We start from the raw sequence: 23,388 nt of genomic DNA, 5'->3' as shown, positions 1-23,388 counted from the left end.
TGTGCGTGTCTGTGTGTTAGCTCCTGCTTTGTCACTGACTATCTAGTGCCTTTGCCTGTATGGGAGGGTAACTGAATTTAATACTAAGGCTTTTAGAAACAGTACTGAGAGTTTCTCATGTACTTTTGTTCCTTATTGGCTGATTTTCTAGAGCAAATCTGGTCTCCTGAAGGGTGGGTCCATATGGCCTAATGCAGGACCTATTTGCCTTGGTTAGGCAGCTTTCTGGTGACCAGTAAGGTGATTTGGGGTAAAAAAAAAGTATTAAAAAAAATCTCTGAATTTTGAATATTCTAAAGAATGTAGGAACTGGCTGATAAATGTCTTAACAGAGTGCAGCACAAGTGGAAAGGCCTAATAATGTCATTAGGACAGTGCCCTATTGGTAAGAGGAATCTTAACTGTATATCCTCCTGGAAGAGTTGACCATTCATGGATGGTCTCGTAGAGCACCTTGGCTTGGAGGAGGAGATGTATTTGCTTTAGCAGTTGTTTTACTCTAACTTCTTGTACTGGGCTTTTGTACCAGAAGCTTTTCATCTTGAATGTATACCAGTGTCTCATTCATCTGTTACACCTAGTAGCAAAGGCTGTTTTATGTAGTCTGTTTTAGTCATCTGAATTAGGTGTTAATTAGGTGCTTTCAGAATTCTGACGATGTAACTGATAGAAAAAATTATATTAACCATGGGATAACTATGAAAAACTATAGCATTAGAGACAGGAGCCTGGTACTGAATTCTCCTAGCTTTAATAGCTGGGCACTCAGCCTCCTGAAGACCAAGTAGTTTCACAGAACAACCAGCTACCGATTCCCTTTCCCTTTTGTTTTTTGATCCCTTGCTTTCAGAGGTTTATTTCAGATCAGCAGGGTATAAAGATGTGTGAACAGCATCAGTGCTGTCTTTCAGCCAACAACCCTTGCCCGCTCAGGGTTAGACATTTTTTCAGCTGCACTTTTTCCAATGAATATTTTCACTGAATATATTTTTTTGTCACTGGAAAAATAAGCATGAATGTTAAACTAACTTTTAGTCTAAAGGTAAAAATCTTGAAGGATATCCTTGCATAGCTTTCTTAATAATCTCGCAGCTGGAAAGTTGTTAAAACAGGATGTAAACTCTATGCAATATCCTGCTGAATGTAGAAGACACATGACTTCACTGTAGTTGGCTGAATCAATTCTTTCTCATGCTAATGCACACATTAGCATGAACACATTAGTCCAGAGAGCATAACGCTAAGAATGATGTATAGTATTCTCAAACCTACAATAGAAATATGTGGAAAAAACTGTTTTTACATAGTTCTTGAACAGAAAAGGATATAGCAAACAATATGTTATTTGGTTAACATTAATGACAGTTCCTTTTTAGTAAAATAAATTCAGAAATACTGAGTAGGTGGCTAATTCTATCTTTACCTGTCCTTCATATTTTCTGTTGTTGTGGCCTTTGACACAACTCTAGCTTACCAATGAGAAGTCAGTATTCCTTTGGTGCTGTGCCTGCACTCTTAAAGGTTGATTTTTTTGAACAGGTAATTTCCACTTCTGAATTAAATACCTCTTAAAATTTTTGTAGAATAAAACTAAACACATCTTTTATGAGGCTGTTTTTTTCCTCTCCTTTCCAAGATCAAGCTCAGTGCGAATTTCTCTATCGCCACCCAATTTGCCCTCCAGTATTTTTCATTTAACGAGTAAAATACAAATTCTATACAAATTCTTCTCTTTAAGTAGAAGAAAGGAAAGAACTGTTGATATAAATATAAAATGATAACATGTAGTAGCTGTTAGAATTCTGTTGTTGGAGAAACCCGGTATCTACATGCAGAAACTTGGCAGCAAGTCAAAGTCAAAAGCATTCTTATTTAGCTATCATATAATAATGAAAAATACAATCTAGAAGGACTCAGTTACATGTTTGCATGTGATTTATGATTTTCTGTTTTTTTTTTTTTGATTCCTTTTTAATTTTGTACAGTTCATACTGTACATACATAAAAAGTATTTTTTTTTTTCAAATTTATTTTAATAAAAACTTGATTTTTTTTTTTCTAATTCTGCATTAAAGATATGGTTCAAACTAAAATAGTTTGAGCAAACATCATCTGTGTTCTTTCACAAGCCATAAATTGTTGACTGTTTTGGAGTCCCTTTTTTTTTTTTGAATGCATATGTACAGAGCATGTATATACCACAGTCTGGGGCATTTAAAAGTATATTGTCTAATAAAGGAAAAGGAAACATAATTTTGAAAGGTTTCTCACATAAGAGTGTGTCTTTTTCCCAGAATTTTAGACAATGACTTTGTGAAATCTCAGTGAAATGCACATTTAATTTTTTTTAAATTTAGAAAATAGCAACATACAATAATGAATGTCCTCTTTTAGTGCTGAAATATTGACTGTTTTTATTGACTATGCCAAGAAATATACAAGCAAACCTTAAAATATTATCAATCTATAAGTTCCCACATGTAACGTCAGTTTTTCTTAATTTGAAGAAAAGAATTCAGTTCTTCTGTAAGTCTGTCTAAGGAGTTGTTCTTAAACCTAACATATTCTGATACTCATATCTAATAGAAATTATGGATCGTTAATGTTAATAACACTACTCAGCATTGGGGACTTTTTTTAAGGCTTTGTACACAACTGTTTGCTCTAGTGATTGTAGCATAGTAGGAAAGATCTTGTATTATAATAAAATGAATCTTCTTGCCTGAGTAGTTTTACCTGTATGAGGTAATAGTTACACTAATTTCCTAACAAGTCTCATAAAAATATTTTAGAATGTGTTCTTCACTTTACCTTAGATGGCATTCTAATCCTGTCTTTAAAGGTAGTAGTTTTTTAGCACGCTAGGCATTAAAAGAGAACTATTTCAGATAATCACTTCTGAATGGAGAAGTCAATCTTATAAAGCGCTCTTTTCTTGCCACTTGAGGGAAGGTGCCCCGAAGTACTTCAGCTGATTATAAAAAAGCTAAGTTTGCTGTAATATACTAACATGCTGTATATCAATAGCTCTGGTTTTTGTCTTTTCACAATTGTGTATTACTGCTATCATTGGACTCTAAACAGTAGCAGAACTTCAGAGATGAAAAGCACATTTCTGAAGTTTTACTAGTAGAGGCTGTTAGAAAACATGGTGAGAAATGTGGTTTAAAAAAAAAGAAAAGACTGAAGAAAAGGAAGTGTATATAGGCTTTGTGTGTATGTTATATTTACCTATTTAAGCTTTTTGTTTAGTGTTTATTTAGACAAACCCATACTTCTGAAACTAAGAAACCGAAGAATTTCCTGGATATTAATAAAATTAACACTTTTAGCTTAGGAAATATTTCTTTTTACCAAACGTCTTCAAATATTTTTATATTTCTGCAGGAGACTGTATGAAAAAATATATATATATAAGGGAAAGCTTGCATGGAGAAGTAATCTCTGTTAATATTCCAGTTTATGTAGTTGCAGAGAAAAAAGGCTTTTGAGAACACAGCCTCCTCAGGGCTAGAAATAGAAAGCAGCAAATTTTGAGGTAAATATAGTTCAAGAATAATTCCTCTGAAATTAATTTTGCTAATCGATTAGACAATTTCGAGAAGAGGTAACAAGCCTAAAATGCTAAAATAGTTCAGAACTGACCAATGTAACCCAAATATCCAGAAATTTCTGTATCACCTGGTTTGCCAAGAAATTAAGTTGTGTAGGTGCTTTTTCTGTTGGTGGAATTCCATTAAGCTCAAATGGGAATTTCCACTGTGTCGGACCTCTGTGTACATCTGCCTTTGCAAAAGGAGATCTTTGTGAATGCCAGAGGGGAGTGCAGAGGATGGGTTTATTTGCTTGTTTGGATCATCCTTTGTTGTTGTATCAGTGACAAACTGAAGCTGATTTTTATGGCCAGCAACTTGTTCTAGATAGTTCTGAGTATCAGAATTTAGGAATACATATATTTGACAAATAATGTTGCAGTGCAGTGTAAGTATATAAATACAGTGCAGCTGCTGTTTCCTAACCTTTTATCTTGCTAAATGTATGTTGAGTTACAGCTCTTTGCTCTGGCACATTAGCTTGTTAAGGTGCTAATCTCTTCAGCAAAATATAGCAGACACATAGAGATAAACATGATATGGAAATAGTGAAATAGTTTTAGTAGGGAATAGTAAAAATATTGCAGCTAAATTTTGGGGGTTTTAATGTATTAATTTTGAGAAATGTATTGCTGGTGCTCTTGGAACTGCTTAAATAAACAGGTTTTCCAGGCAATGTCTAGCCAAGGTTACTAGTTTGCTCTAGAATGCTTTGACATAAATAGAGGTTCTAAATATTTGACATAGACTTGTTAGCAAGGCATTCATTGACATATGGCTAATAAAGGAGGGTACCTAAAGCATGCTATCTTTGTGCTGAGAAAATTGAGTGCTAGGCGCTCTACCAGAAGTGTAGCAAGCTCAGTTCTGAAGAAAGAAGAAAATGTGTATAATTCTGCAATGAAATGAAGTAAGCTCTTTAACATGGTTAAAAGCTGTTTGACACAATCCCTGTAATAACTGGATAATAGCATTATCTGCTAACACTATTATTCTGCTAACAGAATGACTGAGAACATTGATCCTTCCTCTTGAAGTAGAGAAGCCTTCAGGCTTTATATTAGCCTTAAACCACTATCCTACCTTTTTCTATGAATGCCAAAGAACTTCTTTCCACCCTAAATTAAACTTGCAAAAAAGGTTGATTTATGGATTTGTGGTGATTTCAAGTGCCCTGTTTGCCATTCATTCCAAGAAGGCCACTAACGCCCTTTGCACATCCTGTGCTCCTCTGCAGAGCACCCTGAGAGTAGGGACATAATAGTGGGACTGACTCCCTCTTCTCAAGTAAATTCACTTTAAAGCTCTGATAATTGCTTTCAGAATTCCCAGTGGGATAGGTTCTATTTACTTGCAGTTTTTCTCAGTTACAGGTGTAGGTATAAGTCTTTGGGTGGCCTTTAAAGGCTGTGGCTATAAAGGGAGCTTAAGTAGTAAATCACAGGAACCATCTCAGTTTAAGTTCTTACAGGCAAATGTGAAGCTGCTCTAAAACATTCTGGATTTCACTCTGAAAAACCCTCTATTGAGCTTCAATGGATTTCATAGTCTTTGACAGATTTTTTTGAAGCCTGGTGGCAGAATTGTATCAGTTTAGAACATAGATGCTTCTTGTCTTTGCTTTTTGCCAGACTTACCCATAAAGTTCACACATTTCTTTGCTAAACTCCAGTCATGGAGCATAAATCTGGAGTCTTTCTGTCGAGGCTATTAAGGAATTTGAGTCAGTTGTTCAAAACATTGGTAAGTTTGGGAAACAAAACTTATAGCTACTGTATAGATTTGTTTGTTAATAGAATTCTCAGTTTTGTATTTGTAAGTAAAATGGACAGATGTGATGAGGAGCAATTAATGCTTAAGTAGTTAACTCATTTCCAATATAGTCTTTATGAAATTTCATGAATTGTTGACTGGAGAAATTTGTTTTCTTTTGGACTACATGTTTCTAGCAGTACTAAAGCTGTATCTGTCCTCCAGAACCAAGTTGTTTTGGATATAGCTGAGAAGACTTAATTGAAACTAGTTATGTTCCATGAGTAAATGAATGTAGAGTTTAATTCATCCCATGACTCCTCTGCAGTTGGCTTATATCATGGGAACGGCTAAATGTGGTAGGTCTTAAAATATTTCAACATCTGCTGCACAGTGGAGTTACAGATTACTTTGTTGGTTTTGGTGTTTTTTTTTTTTTTTTTTTTTTTTTATCCTTTCTATATGGAAGTCCATATTTTCCTCTTACAGCAAAGAATATGCATGACATTCTTTCAAAAGATATGCCTTTTCTGTAGCAGTATTGCTGCTTGTTGTAATGGCCTGCTGACCTGGATACTTTAAGGAAAATACACCTACACTAGATTTTTAAAATAGAAAAGGAGATACTGGACAAAGTTAGCAGAGTAGTTCCATTCTTTAGAAAAACTTATATAAGACTAGTTGAAAGTTGCTGTGAAACCCTTTTTAATTTGTAGTTCACAATCTTTTCACTGGAAGAACTTTGTAAGAGCAAATAAATGGGTGATAGTAAAATTCAAAGTCCTCTGTAGTGATTTAAAGACAATGCTATTTTAGAAACAACTGATGATTTTAGGCATGCTGTGATTTGGAATCTGAATACGCTTCATAATTTTTTCTTCATTATTTACTGATAATCCTTAATTGTAATATAATGAACTTACATTTATTTTCTTAAAGAGAGCCTGTAAATATTGGTTTATGCATCCGTATCTATTTTTGTTGGGAATGACTTCATGAGTTTATGCATGAGGCAAGTAAAAAGTTTAGGTAACAACTAGCTTGTCAGTCATTCTGGACAGTCTTTGTAGCTTGGGTGCATATTTTGCTAGAGTATATATTACTGTGAAAAGAATTCAGAAGTGTATTTAATTTTATTATTCATTTTAAGCATAAGATTGAATACTCGTGTGGAAATTGTTGCAGTATGTGGTGAAAAGTTGGTAAGGTAAATAGTAAACTCAAATGGGAAATGCTTTGTGCTACTGAATTTGATTATCCCAGGCCGATTAAGCAATGTTATTTTTCTTTTCTCTCATTGCAGCCTGTGCTTTCCGTTACAATGGGCTCTCCTTTGTCTACCTCATTTACCTCCTGCTCATTCCTCTGTTTTCAGAACCCACAAAAACAACGATGCAAGGTAAGATGTTCATTGTTTCATTCTTCAGAATGTGTGCTGGACACACTACATGCAAAAGCCTTTGTGTAGTAGAAGGTGAAGTCCTGAGCATTTTCCCTTCATTAAGTGAGCTAACTTGTAATACATATTGTAAATTCCCTGACACTGTAGTTTTCACTATAAATTGTCTTTGGTGCTGAAGGACTTCCAACCATGATGCCATTCTTGCCCCAAGGTACAGGAGGACTGTCTGACAGCGGTACCGGGGGATCCTTTTTATAGCATTATTTCACCTGGAATACTGACATGGTTTGGGTGAAAAATAAGGTTTCGGAATGCCGCCAAAGCCATCCTGTCATAGACTGTGCCACAGGTCTGGATTTGTAGCTACATTTGAGAATTAAATTTAGTCTCAGAGTTTTTTCTCCAGCTGTATTTTAGGCATTTATTTTTAACATCACTGTCATCCTAACTTTATACAACTGCCTTCATGAAAATAACTAAAAAGGCTTACTGGTAGAGATGACAAATCACTGTCTACATCAGGCATTCAAGCATCTATGTATCACAATACCAATTGTAAACTTTTTCAACTTAAAATACGAAAACAACTGTGCAGACCTATGAAGACGGTAACCACTTCAGAAGTATTACATTCTTTCTGTATGTAAAGGGCCTGTTGTCTGTGTAAAGGAGTGGCTTCCTGAAAGTCAACAGAAATGGCTGTATAACAGTATCAGAATTTAAGGATTTGTGATCTGTTGGTGGTATTTGTAGTGAGGATGCAATCACAGATTATTATCTACTGGTGTGCTTTGTTACCTAGTAGCCTGTTGGATGAGATTGCTGATGACTGCATTTCAAAGCACTAGTGCTTGAATCATTGTTGTTCCTGTTTACCTGATACTCCTTCAGACCAGCATAAAAAATATCACACAGTGCTAAAGTCAAATGGAGTCATTTCACATTTCTTCTGATGGAAATAATGGGAAGAGTATCCTTTAGAAAGTAAGCTGTTTCCATGACACCACTAACAAAAAGGAGGCATTTAAAGGGGTCCAGAGGCTCTGCTGCCTTATCTGATGTTGTCTTTGGCATAACTCCTCTGCTCAAGAATCCATTGTCATGGTTGATGGAAATTCAGACCATTTTAATCAACATAGTTCCCCAAAGAAAAGAATTGGAAAATCTAAACTTTGAGTATAGTGACATCTGAGTTTACAGAGCCTCTATGAAGTTCTTACCCAAAGATAAGGGCACTTTTTGTGGTTTCCTGGACAACCTCAATCTTGACTTTGTTTTGGCAGGGTAGTTTCTTAGCAGTTTGAATTTACCCCTCAATTCACATATTTTCCTGTTTCCTTAGAAGAGCGTGTAGGTATTCCAAGTAGTGCTTGAATCCCAAGTCTGTCTTCTAAACACTGGTGCACATAAACTGTTACTCTGTTGCCCGAAGAACTCACTGTGATTTGACTGAGCAACAGGTTGACACCAAACATGTAGTTTTCAGTGTGCTAGCTGAGGAATGACATATTTTTCAAACGGTTTATAGACAGCTCTGCTAAACATCCATTCCATGTCCTGCCTCTAGTGATGGCCATTGGTCCACTTCTCCTGAGAAAATAAATGTATGAAACTTTTCTTGAATTCTCTGAGTTCTTGGAGAGTCTCAGGTTCTGTTTTAGAGTGACCCCTCCAGATGCCATCCTTTTTCCTCTTTACTGATAAGAGGAAGCAAGGAAGCAGGAGTTTCAGAGTTGTCTTGATAAGCTATTTGTTACTACATGGCACATAGTGACAGTACCAATCAGTTTTTACAAGTGGAAGTACAACTTTTGTTGTACTAGTTATTACTAGTGTTTCCATTAACCATTAGTTTGAGGAGGGAAGGATACAAAACTAAAGAAAACCCTTGTTTCATGTTTGTGTATGTGGTTTCTGTTGATGCAGATTTTCACCCAGTCTCTGTATAGGGGAAGCTGCGTAAGGAAGAAAACTTTCTCCTCCAGATTCTAGGAGGGAGAAGCAAGGCAGAGTTACATCTGTGTTGTGGAAAGTGTATCCTGACCTATCCTAATTATGATGACTCACTTTTATTTTAGCTGGCATGGATGCTGATCCTTTTTTAAAATCTTTGAAGGGCTTACCAAAATGATATCCTGCCACAGTGCATTTCACAGGCTAGGTTCATTTAAAAGAATCTGCATTGAATTAATCTATTTTGCATTCTTTTTTGCTTTTACTTTGTAACTATTTGGTGCTATTATAGTAGTATCAATTGACAGAGATACCCATGGTGCTACACAGTCTTGACACCTAAGCTAAAGGAAAAGAAGTGCAAAGGATTGCAGAAGGGTAATATTAATGCTAAATGTTATTCATAAAAAGGATATGAGTTATAAATAGATCAAAGTCAGATTTCCAAAAATTGCTTAGAGAGGAATAGATTTGAGTGATATCAAATTTAGAGTCTTTGTGAATTACAATTGAAGTATCTTGACAGAGCTATGAAACAAGGCAAGGAATCAGATGAGAGTTAGGGTGCTTTTGAGATCTGGTCTGTTAGCTATAGAGTTCACAACTCTCACCCTTTGGTGAAGAAGCCATCTTCATGAGTATTACAGTGTAGAAGTGGAAAGGTCTGATTAGTATTTGTATTTCATACCTTAATTCCTACATTTATGTCATGTCTCTCCATGCTCTTCTACTTCCCCACACCATTTTTCACCTAGTTTCTACTGGTCAGTCTAAGAAAATAACACATTGTCCTTTGGTGGGCATCCATACCAATTGGCTGGTCTTAGTTTATTCTGGCTGTGTAAGTATCCAGTGGAGCCAGCAAAAACAGATCTGAAAAATAAATAAAGTAAGCATAAAAGGTAGGAAATCCTACTCTAGGTAAGGCTGTCAGTCATTTTTACAGGGGAAAATTATGAGGAAAGTATAAGAATGGAACATCAGTAAATGCCCAGCTGGGGGTTAAAGTTTCTCTTAAAAATACTGAAGGTGGCAGTTGAGAGGGAAGTACTCACTGAGACTTTGGGTGCAGCTTCACAGATAATATGCAATTACCCTGTTATTTTTGTGTGCTTTACTTTGCTGCCCCTTCTGTGCCAGGAGAAGTGATTGACAGGATAAACAGCCGTTTTCTAGATGCCAAGAGTGACAGTGGAGAGACATCCTAATTCTCTCCTTTTAGAGTCTAAAAAAGTCTATTTGATTAAGACTAATTTAGATTAAGACTAATTTACATAAATTTGGTATTACTGACTGTAACCATTTTGGCCCACTGTCCCTGTTAACTTTTTAAATTGTGTGTGTATGTGTGTAAGTGTAGCTTTCTAGAAAATGTTGAGGGTTTTTTTTTTTTCATGTCCAGATGATGGAAAAGGAAGGGGAAATCTATAACTGTTTGAGCTAAAACCAGCCAAAACACCAGTAAATCAAAGAGTCAAAAGTTAAATAAAACAGACTTTATTAAAAAACAGAACTCCAGACAACAAAATTAATTATAAGGCTGTATATTTTACTTGCATTTTCTTTTATTTCTTTTCATTTCTGTCACTTAAATATTTTTGCATCTTCTTTTCTGTTTTTCTTTATTCAAGTAATTGTTTTTTCCTGAAATCTTACTTCCTTTTATTAAGGCCTTTTATTCGTTTGAGCTTTCTGGTCTGCTTTCACTAAGCTTTTCCTTCCTTGTCTCCTCCTGGCTTACTCAACGCCCCAGTCACAGTCTCTGACGAACAATCCTGTCTCTTCACTTCCATCTATTTTCCCAGTTTGTCACCTTGCACTTCCCAGTTACCAAACTTATGCAACTTCTCTTCATCAAGTTTAAGGGTTTCCCAGTCTATAGAATTAGAAATTAGTCTGGAATGGATGATGTCAGTCTAGATTAATCTTGATTTTGGCAGAAATGTAAAAGGTTAGAATCACTGGGGAAAAAATATACTCTGTGAAATAGTTCAGATGGTGTTTAAAGCTTAATGAGTAATTTATTTTTTTTTTTCCCCTTAGATATTTAATCTTCTTTAAAAATGTAATTACTAAGATAAAGTAATGCTTAATCATGGTGATAAGGCACAGTCTTCTGTCTCTGCATGTGTTCATTATATATGCTGTAAGATACTACCTGCCAGGTGAAAACAGCAACCTCTTCTAAAGTATAGGAGACATCTTCTTCAGTTAGAGTTGAAATGCTGAGTTATTTAAGATTTAGATGAATGTGTTGTTTGCAGAAATATTACTTAATTGTCCATGAAGCTGGCTGAATAAGGGCAAATATTCACGAGCATTTATATGCAGCTGAAAATGTACTTGACAAACTTTCTTGTCCAGCTCTGTCTGTTATTTGTAATCCTTGAAATCAGTGATTGCAAAGCTGATTAAATAGCAAAATACGATACTCTGCATGAAACAACTGTGAAAAAAAATTAATTCATTGCAAATAACATCTCTTGTCTATGGAAGTAATTTAAAACTTGAACTATTTAAAGTGTTGCTGATGAGAACTGCTTTTGAGGGAGATACCTCTGCATGTGTTGTAAAGCTGTGTGATTTTGGCAGTGATTTTTCTGTATGAATTATCTCTGAAATCAGCAACTGATTTGTTATCTAGTTCTCTGGGGATGACAAACAGGCAGTAAACTGTGCAATAGCCTAGTTTCTAAGTTCTTTGATTGAAAGATCGTTATATTAGTGATCTTTTTTCTTTGTGTCTAATGTCTACTGTAATTATGTCCTTTTCCTTAATAAAGGCTTGTACATGCTATTGTTACAGAAATAATAAATCATGACTAGATGCATTTGCCCTGTCTTGGGCCAGTGGCTTATTTAGCAGTAATAAATAACTGTTTTATTTGACTTTTTTCTGTAATAGACGTGAGTTTGCATTTAGTTAGTTTTGTTAACTTACCATTATTTCATTCATAATTTCTGATTAATAAGACTCTGTCGCCAGTCAACGTGTAAATAAAAAAAAACAAAACAAAACAAAACCAAAGAAACGAGGTGGAAGGGATCAGTTAATTTCACATATGGACTAGATTTTGCTGACTCTGCTTATGTTAATGGCAAAAAAGAATGGGATTGCTTCTGAGTTAAGATACTGCTTAGCATGACAAAACTTGTGTCTTTTCTGCATTGAGTAAATGAACTTGGCACAGCACATAGATCAGTAAAAATTATGTTTTAAAAATGTGCAGATTGGTAAACTGATGAACAATATCCAAAGGATAATAACTGTTAAATGAGCATTATTTTGAGTGTGGATAAAACCACGGTAAAGAAATGGAATAGTGAAGTTTGTTTTGCAGATATGAAAAGGCTTGTGATTTGGAATAACCTGCACAGAACTGCAAGATGCAGAAGGGTTGCAGTGACAAATTTGGATCACCAGATATAGCTGAAGAGGTTTCAGGGAAGTATTGATCCAAATGAATATTGCAAAAATTTTTATACAAACGTTATTTTGATTTCCCTATGTGAACAATGCTCCTATGTATACTCACCGGTTGTATAATGCTTCTGTTTTATTAGCAATCTTTTTACACTCAGCTGCACTGGTTTTCTGGAGTTTCATACTAATTTTAGACATCTGACTTTAGGCATCTAACTTAAATGTTCAAGTTGTGAATTGGGTAAACCCATATATTTACTGAACAGAAGTAAGCTCCTCATGGTGGTGCTCAGAGTTGACCATTTAAGCCTCCAGTGAGTCCAAAGATCTTAGATGCACAATTTTAGACCTCATCCACATTGCATGGTGTTAAGACTTCGGAACAAAATAAGGATATTAAGTGACTGTTTTCATGTGATACTCATGAAACAAAAAAAGATTGTTAACCTCTTAATTGTAAATTCTTGCACTGAAAACTTCATGGTTGAGTGTTTTGTAGTAAAAAAAAAAAGTACTTTCAGAGCAGAACATCCATTAATATAGAAAGAGCCTCAGTTTTAGTTTTTCAAGATTTTCTAAACATTATTTGTGAGTGAACTGCTGCCCAAAATGTATATGCAAAAATAACTTGAAAGTAATTTAAAATACCCCCAAACAAAGGAAATCACTGATTTTTCACACGTTTAAAAAAAAGTTTAACAAAATTCCTCTCCCACAATAGTCCTGTTAAAACCATATCCTACTGATGGCAAATGTCATACTTAAAGCTGTAATACAAGACTATCCACAAAGAATGAAACGTTTAAAGAATGCACTGTCCTAATATATTCACTAACAGATATATTGGAGTAGTCTTTCATTCTTACTACTATGGAATGGTGATGTTTGCAATCTTACATGTCTTTCTCTGTATCAAAAATATCATAAAGATTTGTATACCTTTTGGTCTTTTCCTTTTAAGCCAGTTCTAATAATTTTCACAGGAGCATTATTAATATGATTTGACAGAAAACACAAATCATGTAGCTAATTCAGGTTCTTTCAAGCATTCTGGCTTTCTTAAATTATATTCATAAAGAGTCAGTTTGTAAGTTGGAAATACAGACTTTGATTTTGGGAAGACTTGCTTGCATGTTTTTTGTTGCCTGCTTTGAACAGAAGTTCAGTTTAATGTGCATCTTAAGCTTACAAGTCTGTTACTGCTTCAGTCTAAGGAGATGTTTTAAGTTCAAGCAGTTGGAGTTCAAGACTGTTTTTACTTCCATCTCATAACAATTATATCACCTGCTATTTGTATATTATTTGGGGGGCATCGTACTTGGACTACTCTCAATAAGGGATAGCAGCCCACCTAGTTTCACCATCCGAAAGTGCAGCCAAAACAGAGATACTTATTTGGTGCATTTAAGGTGTATGATTGAAATTATATTAACCCCTGTAAGGGGCAAAAGCTGTACCTGTTAACTGGATTTTTTTTAATAGTATTGACGAGTTGTACACTGCACTTTCATTCTTCAAAGCAGTTTTCTGTCATGTCTGCCAGAATGGACATTGACAGGCCATAGACCTAGTCTGATCTTGTTATAAGTTAAAATGTGTGAATTGGCTACAGTGGGAAGGGATATGTTTTAAAACATGTTTAAAACATAAGACATATTTCAATGAAAAATCTTCATGTTTTGTGGTGGTACAGCTTGAGTTTTGACCTTTTTCTCTTTAGATTTACTATATGTGTATATGGGTTTAAGAAGGGTTTTATCCACACTTTACCTGTGTAACCACAAAGATGATTTGTTCCTTTTTTTTTTGAAAATTATTTATTACCTGTTATCCTTAAGTGCTCAATAGAAAGTACTCTGGGCAATAATAGACATGCTGATTAAAGGGGGTGGTAGAACTCTTTAAGATGTTTTTGGAACTACTGAGTTTCTTTGTACAAGCCCAAAGCATTAGTATGAAGATTTATTTATAACTCTGAAAATGCTTTTCAGCAATTAAAAATGGGATTTCTACTGGATTGGGAATGTGTTTTCCTATGGAGGCGTGCCAGGCTGTTACATGAACATCTTTTGCCTCAAAATACTGCATCTCAGCTAGGTTTCTCCACTTCCAACTTTCTAAGTATTCTTTTGGGAGTGAACAATGGAGCATGTTATTTATAATCAGGGGGCCAACTCCTGAAGTATTTATTCATGGAAGTTTTAGCAATGGGTGAGTGAAAATCAAGTGATACTTTTACATTAACCAACTTCAGAAATCCTCATGTGTCTCATGAGCCAGCAAACATTCCTGTTAATGATACTGTGTGCTTTCTCACTATTATCAAGACCTTTTCTTATGAAATGAGTTATAAACCTCTCCAACTAAGTGAAAGCGAACTCACAAGAAGCACTGCGCTGACAGCATTGGGTATGGAAATCTTGTATCTGTCTGAAATTGTTGTGTAGGATAGATAATACCTGTGCTTTTCTCACTACCTTGTAATGCTGTTCCCAAATGGAGTATTCCACTCTAAGAAGGTAGAATCCAGTTCCTGGGCTGTTTTACTTTTTGGCTTCCACAGAAGAAATTGTAAACAGGGACTCCTATTAACTGATTGATTAGATGATGTGTCACCCATTTTCATTATAATTTATTATATGAGTGCTGGCAATGTTTTGGGACCGGGGTATGGCAGAAACTCAGCAGCATGTTGATTGAAGCCATGCAAACAAAGCAAAGCCAACAGACTTGGGACAATGAATGTAGAAGCCAGGAGGAGAAGATAACTGGAAATTTATTTTAACTTCCATTAAAAAAATGATATGGGATTTTTTGGGTGGATATCAATGACTGTGGGTCTTTCGAAAGAATCAGATGAAAAGAGGGGTAGTGGTCTTGGTACAGAGGGCAAGAATTCTTCAGAGGGCTTTGAAATAAGGTGCTTGCAATTAGACTAGTGTGATTCTTTTGGGGTGATGGTGGTGGAAATACTAAATTAAATGGAAGAAAGGCCATTTTAAAAGGGTCTTGGTGCTACCACAAGTTTAAATTCAGAAAACTGTTTTCATTATAAAACTGAGCACATTTATAGCTGCATTAGTTTTTGTATTACTTGATTTATTTTAAAGCAATACTTCTCCATAGATATCAAATAACTTTTGTTTTAGGAAGAAAGAATAATCAATTTAGGTTGATCTAAGAGTGATTTCTTTAGTTATTTTAAAGTTTCAAGTTGATCACAAGTCTATCTCCTGCCCTGATGATAGTCAGCTTCAGGCTGAATATTTCATTGTTTAATTAACAGTGTTTAATTTAACTCTAGTAGTGAGTAAAGAACTAGAGCCAAAACACAGATCCCTTTTCATCCCAAGGTATAGGTAAATGGAAATTTATCTCATGGAGAAGTAATTCAGAGGCACAGATAAGACCTCAGAAATTTTTATTCTTGGCAGTAACTCTGAAAACATTCTTTCTTTCTTTCTTTCTTTATTTATTTTTCTCCAATTCATTGAGCTACCTGGAAAACTGAAATAATATCCATGTTACTTTATACAGCTTGTGAAGGTTACTTTTTTAGCATGTCCTTTGTGTTCCTCTTTGTTAAAATCATTGAAAATCGGTCAATTTTATTCCTTTCCAGTAAATATGTGCAGAATAAAACTTTTATTATTGTTATGTATGGAAGGTGAAAGTGCAGAAATAAGAATCTAATCTAGAAACAACATGGTGAATTAAGAGAGTTTGCTATAAGCTAACAGTCCTCACAACACTACTAAAGCCTAAGGAGAAATTTCTGCCATGAGTTAGAGTGAGACAAGGGCAGAGAGTCTGCCTTAGACCCAGCTCTAAAGTTGAGTGCTGACAAGAGTGTTGTCCTGAATATGTACACTTTCTCAAATTCGGGGTCTGGTGTAGGCTTCCTGTGGATGTGAAAGGATTTTAAACTTGGGATAACCTTGTGACATGTTCTTAAAAATTTAATTCAATAATGAAATTAGGAAAATGAAGTTTACAAAATTGTATAAAAATAGTAGCTGTAGAATATGATTGAGTATGTGTCATGTAGTTCTGCAATCCTAATACTGTTCAGTCAGCCCACAGATTTTGATAGAAAAAGAATGGTGCTGAGTATGCCAGGAAAGCCAAACTTTAAAAATTTGTTCTCTCTTCTTTGTCCTGGAGCATGAATTTCTCTGAGTTAAATTGCTCTTCTTATTTTTTTTAAGTGTGTTGCATCTGTAAATGATTGCAAAGTCTCACAGTTCTTTCTGTGTTGGTCTTGACAAGCAGGGATGTATACTTTTTTTGTTCATTGGCATAATTTTATGTACATTATGTGTGTACATCTTGGCTAGGATACACATGTTTGAAATACAGCTCTCAATGCAGAGGATTCTTGTTGGCAAAAGCTTGTAATGGAAGTTGATTGTTGACTAGAAAGGCCATAGCTTATTTTTTCAGGCAACAGTTTAGAAGCAGGCTCAGGTTTTATATCTCAACAAAGGAGGCAGTTTCCTTGAGCCCACTTCTGCTGTCCACTGTAACAGTGACTGCTTCAGCCGCGCTGGCTTCTTCGGTAGGGCAAGCTGCAGCACTCGCCTGCCTGCTGCTGCCCAGCCCATGCAGCAGGCCAGCAACCCTGCGGCCAAATCCTTCCCTACTGCACATAGCTTCTCAAACAATTACTGACTTGTGAAGAACCAGTGTTATTTTAAAATTGGGTTTGGAGGGACTAAGAACATCCGAGAGAGTTGGTCATCACTATCCTTATGATCCAAAATTAACAAAAAAACAGTCTTTAAGGTTTCCTTAACCTTAAGTGCAAAGTAAGGTTAGGGAAACTAGGTAGTGACTGAAGAGCTCAAGCATTTGAATGTGGTGACATTTTTTACTTAAAAATGCAGCAACGTTTCCAGAACTCCTGTCTTAAGCACTGGTGGCTTTTAGGGGTGAACTCCAGATCTAACTTGCGGACCAACCCCTTCCACAAAGAACATCAAGTATAAACAGAGTTTGCAAGGAATGAATAAAAGGGGAATAATCTGTAAAGAAAACCATCTTAGATGTCAAGAAGTGATTGGATGAAATAGAATTTGCCAGAAGTTAAGCTGAGTTAAACTTTGCAAAGGAAACTGAAACAAGGAATAAAAATGTGTTTAGCCATATGAATATAAAATAATAAAAAGCATGGCTGGTAGTACAATAGGGATGAAGTATGAATTAAATATTGTTGAGGTATGGTCAAAACTTTAAACAGGAATCTGCTTCAGTTTAGAAAAGCAAAACTACCATATGTGAGGGAGGAGTAAGACCCAAGGACTTTTAAATCCTTATGTTTTAAAGGCTGAATAATCTCCCTCCTGAAGGTGAGTGTGATACCCTAGATTGAGAATGAAAGTATTAGCTGAAAAAAAGGGGTAAAGTTCTTGCATATGAACTCCTGTTTTCCAAATTTTGGAATACATTTGAAAGAGAAGAATAAATAAATATCTTGAAGCAACTGGAAAAAAGAGATTAAATTAAAATATCTTTTCTAAAACTGGGCTGTGCTAAACAACTGAGATAATGCTTTGATAAGGTGAATTCAGACTAAGTGCTGAGGAGGACTGTGTGATGACTGAAGCAAAGAAAGATGTTAATATACAAGAGTGAGAAGGAAATAGCACATCTCATATATCTTAAAATAACTTTTTACTTTTTCAGCCTGCAAGAGGAAATTGTTGGTTTTGATTTGGGTTTGGACTGGGGGATATTTGAGAATGAGAAAGGTTTTTGGGTTAAATGTGGATGCTGGCACACCGTCTAAAGACTGTGTATACATGGTGGACTGTAGGTTAGGTGTTTCCTAGGTGTCAGCTTCTAATAAAAACAGTGAGCATAAAGACCCATCTAATTTTAAAGTGGAATATGATCCTTTTATGAACCAGAATATATCCTTTCGTCACTTGTGATGATGCAAAGTAGAATTGGTGACCCAGCTGATATCTCTAAACGTGCATTACCCAAATAATTTGCTCAGGGTCTCCAGATGGTTTGCAGAGATTTCCTGCCTGTGTGTCAAGTGGTTTGAAGAGGATTAGCGGGTTAAGTTACATTAGGCACAATTAACAGCTGCAAACTTGCAACTTTCTGGTTATTTGGTTAAGGTGATAGACAACGTTAGAAGACTTCGGGGCATTACTGTGGTCATCCATACTGTGTTCGAGAGTTCAAAAGTCAGAACTACAAGTTCATTTATGCTAAAGGAGGGGTTGTCTTAGAGCATTATGTTTAGGTTTGGAAAAAAAAGAGTAGGAAGAATATAAAACACATTTTGGGCCTCCCTATTCTCATTTCTAATACCACTGTATGTTAAACAACAGTGTTTCATTACGCTGTCATAAAGGAAGAGGAGGAAAATCCAGTAAACTATTAGGTATGCATTTTTATTGTTATGACCAACCTGTAGGTGAGAGGAATTCCAGTAAAAGCACTGTGCAAGTTTTTAAAGGCAGTGCAGCTGTTCCCATTTACTCTGTTGCTATTGCCTTGTTTGAAGGTAGTCACACTAGAGTGAGGCGTGTCCTGAATCTACTATGCAGTACTTCAGTCAGCTAGATGGTGTCTGGAGAAACATTAAGAAGTGAGCCCTGGACTGTATTAGCCAGTAAGGTGGGTGATGGCATTAACATCAATTCTCGTTGCAGTGCCTTGGCAGCAGCTTTTTGCTATGAATTACACTCTGGTAATACCAGAAGTTTGTCCACTGAGGTAAACATAATTTCTTCAAAAGTCATACATAATTTATGTTTCTCCTGTGTTTTCCCTTCTCATCCTACCTCATTTTATTTCAGATAGGTTCTCATCAGCAGGAGAGGGACCTACTGTATCCCTCAATTTGAGTGCTGAGCATGTATTTTTGATTTTTTCTTTTTTCATTCTGTACTTCTTCCTCACACATGAAAGTGTGTGTACATCTTTTCACAGGAGAGTATTAGGACAGAAAATAATACTGGCTCTGGTGCACAGTAGTTGGTAGATGTCTAAAACCTCTTTTATCAGTCTTCAAAGCTGAGCCTGACTTCTTGTGGATGATCCTGTGTCTGTAATGGATTTGAATCCAGAATCTGAATCCCCAGGAATTTGGAAAGCCTCAAGTAGAGATCTAGATTGGTGTTAGTTCTTTGTAGATCAACACTGTACTTTCATGTTATAGTGATCCTCAATCTCCACTATAAGAATAGTGTGGACTTGTCTTTTACTTTTCTTCTCTTGAAGTGGCCTGCCTTCCTTTCTCCTTGATATATGTGTGATTTAACATGCTTGTTTCTTGATCACCTAGTGCAGCGGTTTGTGCTTCCACTGCTGTGTTCCTTTCATGAGCACAGAATTAATCTTGATTTATCTGTTGGTGCTAAGTGGATGATCAAGAAGCTGGGAGGGCACAACACATAGATACTATTTATGAACTGTTTTTTTTACAAAGCTTTTGAGAATAAAAGGAGAAGAAGGTAGCAAATTCCTTACTGTTTACTGGTTGTACTTCTGATTGTTCTGAGAAATCATTTAGTACTGCATTAATACAGTCCCTGGCATCTTCAACTGTATCTGGACAAATACCTATGTAGGTAGTATAGATCTGGTATCCCACTTAGCCTGAGGACCTGTCTGGCCTTTATGGGCAAAGAGTGAGTGCTGGATTTGGACCTCATGCCTGAAAACAAGAATACAGAGCTGGTTGTAGTTCTTAATGGCTCACTCCTCTAGGGCACCTTATCATTTATCCAGTTTCTGACCTGAAGGTGCTTCTCTTAATTTCCCTGTTTTCTGCAGTACTAACTGCAGGTTGCTGTCAGAGGCACGAGGAAGGTTTTCAGATCATTGGGAACATGTAGGTGGAAGAAGAATGTCCCCTCCTCCTGCTACCACCATTGTCGTAAACATAGGCTAGCTGCCTGGAGTTGCAATCACAGGGACTGAGTTTACAGCAAGAAAACTGTTCATTTGCAAGCACTCACAAAGCTTGGGTTAAATTATTCATGATAATGCTTTTTGTCACTACTGTTTATGTTCCAGCGACAGTTAATGTGAGTTGGACTTACTAGTAAAATAAATAAATAGATTCAGCAGTCTGCTTGGGGCCAGGGGGATGTGAGCATGTATGTGTGGAATGGGAAGCAGCAACAAGGTGCGCTGATACGTTTGTCTTTACGTGCCAAGAACAGCACCTGACTGTCATTAAGCAAGAGGTTATCCATCAAATATTTATCATGCAAGCATTCCAAAAGGCTTTTAAGGGCCCACGTGAACACCACCGATCAGCAGGAGGACAGAAGTTTTGGGAGTGTTTTCTTTTTTCTTTCTAATGATGTATGCGTGAGGGCTTATGCTGCTATTTCAGTTATAGCTCATTGACATCATGTTGAGAGTAAGACACCAGACGTGCTTTAAATTGAGTGGGCTTTTTTGTCAAAACGGAAGAATAAATTTTGCACTCATAGAAAGAACCCCTTTTTTAGTGCAAGGATGTTTAGCTGGTCAGATTTTGCTTGCTTCTTTGATTTCTGCTACTTCTGTGGATCTGGTTTATTGCATCTGTCTTAACAACTAAAGAAATGTTTTCTGGGAAATAAATAGTTCCATGACAAAGATGTATTGTAGTGAGCAGCTGTTTCACTGTAATGGGAGCCTTAATTGAAAGGATTATTGCAGCAAAACGTTTCTAGTTGTTTGTGTTGGATGATGTGGCTGAGAAGGGTACAATATAGTAGCAGATTTTAAACAAGAATGATATCTGTTTTGCTTTCTGCTAGATCTTCAGGGTAGCTAAGTCTGAAGATCAGTTCACTCCCTTGGGACCAAATCTGCTGACCTTACTTAGGGAAAACTCCCACTAGCAGTGGGAAATTTGCTTATGTAAGCAGCTCAGGAAGTGCCCTGTAATATATTAAGAAACCAAGTAAGCCCATAAGAAACCAAACAAAAGGCATTTAAAAGCATTCCCATTACTTATGGAGAGAAGGAAGCAGAAAATTAATATGCACATGCTCCATAATTAACATTTAAACTCTGGTCTTAATGCGATTTAGAGGGAGCTGTGAACTCTTGAAAATGAAGCTGTCGGTACAGATGCAGAGCTAGGTGTGCAGTTTCTCATGACTCAAATGTTTCTGTTCTGCCTCCGGATGAAGCAGGGAACCTTAAAATGCATCCCTTCCTCAAGCAGATTTGTTAACATCCTGTTCTAATTCAGAGCAGAGACCTGAATCTGATTCTCCTGTATACCAAGTGCACTTGGCTAACAGTGCCTTTTTGCTATCCCTCTTCTTCTTCTCCAATATCCCTCTCCTTAAATACTTGATTATTCTTGCAATATGGAGCTGCTCCAGTACCTGATGCCTTCCTAGCACCCGAGTAGTCACTGCACTTGTCCAAGGACGTATGACAATTAAAGGTGCTGAAGGTTTTCTCTTGCTGAGTTATATGACAGTGTCATATAACGTGCTTGTGAATCAAGTATAATAGCAGCAGCTACATAGATAGGTGGTGTCTTCCCAATCCACTCTCCCATAGCCTAGCATTCTGTCTTTCCTCATAAAGTGTTCACCGTTGTCATAAAAGTCAGTACAAAGACAGTAAGTCTGAGTATGTACCTATTCAATAGATAAGTTTGGTTTGGAGAAATTAAGAAACATTTTCATTTAGGTGCAAGACACCAACCTGAATGTTCCCGTGCTTTTTCAGTGAACGTGTGCCTGCAGAACTCCTTCTTTTATTCTTTTCCCCCCCTTGTTTTAGCAGGTAACATGCATGACTCTGGTGCTGATTGTTATTGTAAGGAAAACCAAGGTAATACATTTAGTGGTTTTCACATTTAAATGATGTTTCAGATAATCATAACAGGGTTTAGTAGATCTCCAAAAATTCTCATTTCTTTAGACTATTTCAATGTAATCTTGTTTCACTTAACTTGGCAGGAAAATAAGTTAAATCTCTATTTCTGAGAGCTCTTGGTGAAGAAGAGCTTTTTGGTAAGCAAAAACCAGAAAAGTGGAATGAGGTTTTAATCACAGTTGTGCAGTAGTCATCTGGATTATATTCTGTAAATTTGCACAGAACAGCATTAATGAGTAAAACTGATGAGATTAGGCAAACTTGTATTAAACCTTTTCAGAACTAAGAAAAGGTTTCAACATTTTCTTGTGGTTTTCATTCACTTTGAAAAAAATCCATAATGTAAAGCAGGAAGGGGGATAACACTTCCAGATTTCATTGTGTTAAACTGGGGGGGGGGGGGGGGGAAGTTGAAAATGAATGAAGAGAGGAGGGAAATCACAGAATTTTGTGGCTAAAATAACATTTTATCTTTCTTTTTATTGAAAACTGATAGGACCATTTTAATAATGATTATTTTTTGGGGGGGGAAGGAGGAATTCTGTACTGTTCATTCTGATAATGTGTTGCGATGCTTGTACAAGAAACCAAAGAAATTTACTTCTACTTCGATTTTTTCCCATTTTTATTGAATGAAAAAATAATGGAGGAAAAAATAATGGAGCAATTCAAGTCACACACATAATGGTCACGTGTAAATGAAGTTGTAAAATAAACAGTAGCTACAACACACAGTCCTTCAATTTTTACTTCATTTAAAAAGTTCACTCCTCTGCAAAAACAATGAACGGGTTTGCAAGGAAACAAGATTAGTTTAACTTACCTTTTAAATCCTTTCTTTGTTCATTCATAAAATTCTGTGGCAAAGCTGCTGAGGTCATTGCCTTCCCCTGTCTCACACAGGGCTCTAACAAATTCTGAGCCTGTTCTTTAATTGATCTTTCTGGGTGCCCTGTGATTAAATTCTGGGAAATTACTAAACTATGAGTCACATCATAAAAACCAATTAGTGGTTGGTTGACAGTTTGTCTCCCAGCTGAAGCCTCCAGGTTTCGTTTAATACCACATCAATATATAGGTTATTGCTGGCAAATGGCTTGAGTTTATTTTGTAGAAGAATGTTGTTCAAAGTCACAAAGTTTATATTGGATACTGCTAACACTAAAACAGTTTTGTTTGAATGGGGCATACTGTCCCTTTTGGCTTCATTTGACTAGTCCTAATGCATATTGAAGTGTTGGGATGAGTGGGGAAAATCTGCTTTTGAAAAGAAGCCTTTTTTTTTTTTTTTTTTTTAAATCATCTCCTACTGAGGTTGGTTTTTAAATGTTGTTTTGTTTTTATTTTTTTTGTTTGGTTGTTTGTTTTGTTCTGTTTTTTTTTTTTTTTTTTTTGATCCAGCTTTTTCC

General features: G+C 36.1%; 1 protein-coding gene across 1 annotated transcript in view; it reads left to right on the top strand.

The window, feature by feature from the left end:
• The window catches only part of PIEZO2 (piezo type mechanosensitive ion channel component 2), a 313,592-nt gene that overhangs the window by 50,357 nt on the left and 239,847 nt on the right, over positions 1–23,388 (top strand). Inside the window, exon 2 of the mRNA XM_033010613.2 lies at positions 6,649–6,744. Coding sequence (XP_032866504.2) covers positions 6,649–6,744 — 96 coding nt within the window. The remainder of the gene's footprint in view (positions 1–6,648; positions 6,745–23,388) is intronic.

This window comes from Tyto alba, unplaced genomic scaffold (genome assembly GCF_018691265.1).
Source record: "Tyto alba isolate M040663 unplaced genomic scaffold, T.alba_DEE_v4.0 Super-Scaffold_27, whole genome shotgun sequence".
NCBI classification, from domain to species: Eukaryota; Metazoa; Chordata; class Aves; order Strigiformes; family Tytonidae; genus Tyto; species Tyto alba.
The sequence above is the reverse complement of the archived record's forward strand: the minus strand, read 5'-3'. Positions and strand labels throughout refer to the sequence as shown.